The following is a 5,825-nucleotide window of genomic DNA, read 5'->3' as shown; positions in this document are numbered from 1 at the left end:
CCATCATCTGTATCTGACTTCCCTACAATCTGTACTCCAGCATTACTAGGCTCAGACACTGGCAATAAGCCCGGCTGGGTTAAAAGCATCTGACTGGAGGAGATGTAACCAGCAGATAGTACAAGTCTGCACTTCTCTCCTGCACACCTTTTGGCCTCTTTATGTCAGATCCCACATTCTCAGCTAGTGATGGGACTGACCTGTTTTAAGTACTGCTGCCATCCTGTTTAGTTGGGGATCAGATATAAATAGATGCTTGAATGTGACAAGATCATCAAAGTTTCCTCCTGGTTATGAGGGCATCATAACCCAGGGGTCCCCAACCCTTTTGATCCTGTGGGTACCTTTGAAATTTTTGACATAGTGTGGTGGCACAGCTACAAGATGGCTGCCTCAGGAGGCATAGCCAGCCACAAAATGACAGCTACGGCTTATCTTCAGTCACATAGTGAAGATCCATGTTTGGTGTAGTGGTTACGAGCGGTGGACTCTAATCTGGAGAACTCCTCCACGTGCAGCCAACTGGGTGACCATGGGTCAGTCACAGTTCTCTCAGAGCTGTTCTGTCAAGAGCAGTTCTCCAGCGAGCTCTCTCAGCCCCACCTACCTCACAGGGTGTAGTGGGGAGAAGAAGTAAAGGAGATTGTAAGCCGCACTGAGACTCTGAGTGAAGGGTGGGATATAAATCCATTTCTTCTTCTTCTTCTTCTTCTTCTTCTTCTTCTTCTTCGAAGATTCTTGTGCTGTGGTGGCAGCTGCTGCCAAAGCAACATTTTTAAAAATCTGCACAGCCAGTCGGAAGCCTCACTGGGCAAAAGCCCCACTTGGTGGGCATCAGGAAAGCTCTCCACAGGTGCCATAGTACCCTTGGGCATCACATTGAGGACCCATATCATAACCCATTCACTTCTTTGAAGCCACACCTGAAAAGACTGGCCACAGCAGTGGCTGTCTGGTCAGTTCTAAGACTGAAGATATCAGTTACATCGTGAGAGACGTGGAACATCATCTTTCCATTTGAAAGTCAAGGATTAGTAGAGCTCAGAGCAAGGTCTCTCTGGATCAAACCCAGTACAGAAAACCGCATGGTAGGGAAGTTGCTATACAGATGGGTAAATGTAATCAGCAGTAACAAACTGAACTTGAAAGAGACAAGGGATCATCAATGGGGAAATGAATATTTTATGTCAAGCAGTGAGCAAATTCTGTTCTGAAGAAAGGGGGGAAGGAAAATCTCTCTCTCTTTTTTTGGAAAATAAAATCATTATTTGCTAAATGGCACGTGCTAAGCCTAATATTTGCAAAACAGTCAGCGGGAAGCGAGCGCCTTCCGCTAAGATAATGAGTCAAAAAACACAGAGAGCATATGGGACTGAAGTGATGATTGCAGAACCCTGTAAACATAAAGGTAAATAGGTTCGATATTGTCAGAAAGCGGCCCGTGGGTATGCTTTTTTTTTTTTTAATGGACCCTCAAAATAGAAGAGGACGTTTAAAGGTAATAAGATTGTAATTTGTGTGTGCAGCTTTCCTTTTTTTAAAGCCCTGTATGAGTCTTAAGAGGAGCTGCAGTGGCTCAAGTGGTTAAGACGCTGAAGTGCAGGCTGTGGAAGGTCAGTAGTTCAGCAGTTCGAGACCCGGGTGCCGCATGACGGAGTGAGCTCCCGTCTCTAGTTCCAGCTCCTGCCAACCTAGCAGTTCGAAAGCAAGAAATTGCAAGTAGATAAATAGGTACCACTTGGGTGGGAAGGTAACAGCGTTCCGTGCGCCTTGGTGTTTAGTCATGCCGGCCACATGACCACGGAAATGTCTTCGGACAGCGCTGGCTTCTTCGGCTTTGAAACGGAGATGAGCACCGCAACCCTAGAGTCGGATCCGACTGGCTTTCAAGCAAGGGAACCTTTACCTTTATGAGTCTTAAGGACAAGACCCGGGGCTGAGTGGTATGAATCTTGGACAGGGAGGGGGAAATTTCTAGCTGGCCCAAGCTGCTCACTTGAAATCTGAGCTCGTGCTGCCCTCAGCGCGGGTTAAATTTTGGTCCTCGACACCTTTGGTCAGCTCTGAATGATTGAGTGTGATGTGGAAATGAGAGTCAGAGCCTTCATACCAAGGAAGTGGTTTTCCTTGCTACAGGCAACCCCAGATGTTGGCTTAGGGTTATCAGGGATTGGGGGTATTCCGGGACATCACGAACACGATGATGTCGCCTGGAAATGGCATCATTGTGTCGACAACGCTCTGGTTTAAGGGCAAAACTCTAAGGGTTTAGGCCAAATTTACCATGGAGTTTTGCCCTCAAACCAGAGCGTTGTGTGCAATGTCCCCAATGTGATGACATCATTTCCAGGTGATGTCATCACGTTGGGGACATCGTCTCTGGATGTGGCTGTTTGGGGGCAAAGTTTCCCCCACTGGCCAGTTGGCCGGTGGTGGGCAGACGCCCTGAAAAGTGAGGGAACCCCCGCTGAAACCTGGGGACTGGCAACCCTATGCTGGCCTAGTTCATCCACTCACCCATTTGGTAGATCCTCTTCTCCTGGTGTTGGTGGAAGATGGCACAGTCTGTCCCCTAACCATCCACATCAGGGAGTTTATGATTTGGGTACTCCAAGTGGAGGCACATATGCACAGAGGTGATTTCGGGGGGGATCGCGGGGGATCGCAGTTCCCCCGGGTGAGGTACGGGGGGTGGGGCAGATGACAAAGCCCCACCCCCTGCTTCCAGCCGCCCCGCTTCTGGCCCTCATTCAGCCAGGAAGAGGCAGGAGAAGAGGGAGGGTAAGTTGCTTCCTCCCTGCCTCTCCCCACCCCTGCCTGCCTGGGGCCAGGGAGGGCCTTCGCGGGGCTTCCTTGCACTCCCGCCGGTGGCTGGGACCATTGGGGGCGTGGTGTGTGGCCTTATGACACACTTCCGGTGATGTCAGGGGGTTTGGCATATGCTAAAGAGTTATGCTAATGAGTTCCCCTAGCTCTTTTTCTATGAAACGACCCCTGCATATGCACATTAACCTGATTTAATTGGTCACATCCTGTTCTCTTTAGGTCAAAAATATGCTTTGTATAGATTGCCTTCCTCACCCATTATCCTACAGGCATGGTAGAAGGAGGTACAGCCTTTCCTCTACCATTCAAAGGTAACGGATAATGAGAGGAGCATGTGAACTGGCTGGTACTGACATTTTGTATAATACCCTTTGGGTTGGGGCCATGGCTCAATGGCAGAGCATCAGCTTGGCTTGCAGAAGTTCCCAGGTTCAATCCCTGGCATCTCCAGCTAAAAGGGTCAAGCAGGAGGTGATGTGAAAGGCCTCGACCTGAGATCCTGGAGAGCTGCTGCCAGCCTGAGTAGACAACACTGACCTTGCTAGACCAAGGGGTCTGATTTGGTATAAGGCAGCTTCATATATATTCATGTATATCCTCTTGAAAGTGTAGCAGCCTCCTTCACGAAGACTTCATTTCACCCTTTGTCCTGTTTATGCATTCAGTTTACCTCCATTTGTAGCAGGAGTTGACATAAACTTAAAGATAACCAGCCTTATGCTAACAGTGTCCTTTGATTCACCTTCTCTTCTGGTATAAATGAATAAGCCATCGTAGGCTTCTGAATGGGGAGCCTCAACATGCAAAGGACCAGGGATTGGGAACATTCCACAGAGTTGCAGAGTTGCAACACTCAGTAATCCTTCTAGCCAGCGACCCCCTTTTCAGTTCGTTTTTCTCCTTGTTAAAATCAAGAATAGATTTAGACAGACCGTAAATTTCTGTGCTATCTTGTTGTCAGTGCTCTGAGGCCAATAAATAACGTTTCTATCTATCCTGATGGGAACATTGGCTGTCACATAGTGTGGCCTCTTTCATTGGTAGTGACTCTCTGCTTTTAAAGGGCTGCTTGTCAGGCAGAAGTTCAATTGGTGTGACATTCCCTGGGCTTTGGAAGCACTGGCAGGTAAAGCATCGTCTCTGGATTTCTGCCTTGTGCGCAGCTGCTAAGGTGCAGTGCCAGGGTGAAAGTAAGCTGGTACACGTTGGTGCAGATTACCAGGAAGAAAGCGACCAAAGCCACATGTCCCATTTTGTGCTGTGAGCCTCCCAAGAGAGACAATACCAGTAAGAAATTTTACTTTCACCCCACCCACCCCCGGTCCATAGGAGAAACACTAACAGAGTGGCAAAACTAGCAGATGATAACCTGCAAAGAGGGTGAAATTGATTGTCCCTACCAGCCTGTAGATATTTCTATCTGGTTTTTCTTTCTATTCATGCAAGGCCTTTTTCAGGACTAAATATTACAGATTCCCATATTGCAGGTCTACCACTATGTATATTAGTGAAACTCCAGCTTTCTCTGCTAAATTAGATAACTGGCAGAAAAGTATTGAGACCCCCAGGAAAGTATTAATAAGGGTCAAACCCTTATGATGAAGTGCCAGTTGTAGCTTTATTGCCAGTGGGCTGTTTCTGGACAAAAGAGAAAACCTCGCTATCTGCACAGAGGAGGAAATTGACTTCCTTCCCTTTCTTTTTATTCTGACCCTTAAACTTTATAGGTCAGCCCGACCCCGGGATGCATCCGTGCATTAATGAAGATGTTGTACTGCCCTTACTGCCGAGGACTGCCCACTGTGAAACCTTGCGACAACTACTGCCTCAACGTAATGAAGGGCTGCCTGGCGAACCAAGCGGATTTGGATACCGAATGGAATCTCTTCATAGGTAAGAAAGGTAGCGGGGAAGGGGGAGAAGGGGGGAAATTATTTCGCCTGACGAACTTCATGACATGCCCAGAGAAGATTCAGAACCTGCCGAATCGGAAATAGGGCATAGTGACAGAATGCCTTCCCTCGCTTGTCACTCACAATCTTCGATCAAAGTTTTGCGTTTGCAAGAAAAGATCATTCTCCTGCTTTGGAGCCGTTTCCGTTCAGTCTCTCCTGGTGTCATGCTGTCATGTGATATTGAGGTTCCTGTGTTAAATTTCTAGATGGCTTTGTGAGGCGCATTGCAAAATGTTTGGGCTGAGTTTCCGGTAATAAGCCTAGGCAGGGGGAGAATGAGAGAGAGAGAAGATTGTGCATTGAAATTAAGGCTCTCCGGCTTCCAGCCCATGCAAAATCTGGAGAGGGCTCGGCGCTTTTTTCATTTCCTTTCTCAAGTCAGCTATCATGGGGGTAGGCGGTGGGGAGACACTCTGAGAACCACTGACATGACGGGCAAACGATCCGTTCCATAACGCACATTTTAAAAGATGCCAAACTTTCTCCTTCCATATGTAGAGTAATAATAAGGTATCATGCTGATAAATAATGGGAGAGGGAAACTATCGTTTCAGATAGATATACGTGAGTAATTCAACAGCGGGTTCTCCCCCCCCCCCAAAAAAAGATTTCCGTTTGCCAGCCAACCAAAAAGCTTTTCAGGACTGGGGGGGGGTGCGGTGGGGTGGGCTAAGCTCCAGAGTAGCAAAGAATAAAGAGTGAGACAGAAAGGGAAGAAAAAGAAGTTGGTATGAAAGTGCCCTTCATCTGATTGACTGCAGCGACGGGGCGATAGGTTTCAAAAATCTAAGTACCAGCGAAACAAGGCAAATATCTGACATTTTCCTATTCTAAACAAATCCCAATGGGTGTCTACAGTGATTCTCTTTTCCCACCACAAAAATAGCAATTAATTTTCTTGAAGTGCCTACCTATTCTTGCTGCCTTTGTGTGAAAGAAATCTCCTCTGCTGAGCTCCTTGGAAGAAAACAAATGGGTACTGAATGATAAGGTAGAAGTCTGCTGTGAAGGGCAAAAAAAAAAAATGGAGATGCTGACACCTTC

At 47.4% G+C, this 5,825-nt stretch overlaps 1 protein-coding gene across 1 annotated transcript in view; it reads left to right on the top strand.

Moving 5' to 3' along the window:
• Positions 1 to 5,825, top strand: part of GPC6 (glypican 6) — an 854,380-nt gene that overhangs the window by 535,342 nt on the left and 313,213 nt on the right. The window contains exon 3 of the mRNA XM_015418597.1: positions 4,554 to 4,719. Within this exon, the coding sequence (XP_015274083.1) occupies positions 4,554 to 4,719 (166 nt within the window). The remainder of the gene's footprint in view (positions 1 to 4,553; positions 4,720 to 5,825) is intronic.

Source organism: Gekko japonicus, unplaced genomic scaffold (genome assembly GCF_001447785.1).
Source record: "Gekko japonicus isolate JY-2015 unplaced genomic scaffold, Gekko_japonicus_V1.1 scaffold352, whole genome shotgun sequence".
NCBI classification, from domain to species: domain Eukaryota; kingdom Metazoa; phylum Chordata; class Lepidosauria; order Squamata; family Gekkonidae; genus Gekko; species Gekko japonicus.
Note: the sequence above shows the minus strand (reverse complement) of the source record. Positions and strands in the feature narration are given on the sequence as shown.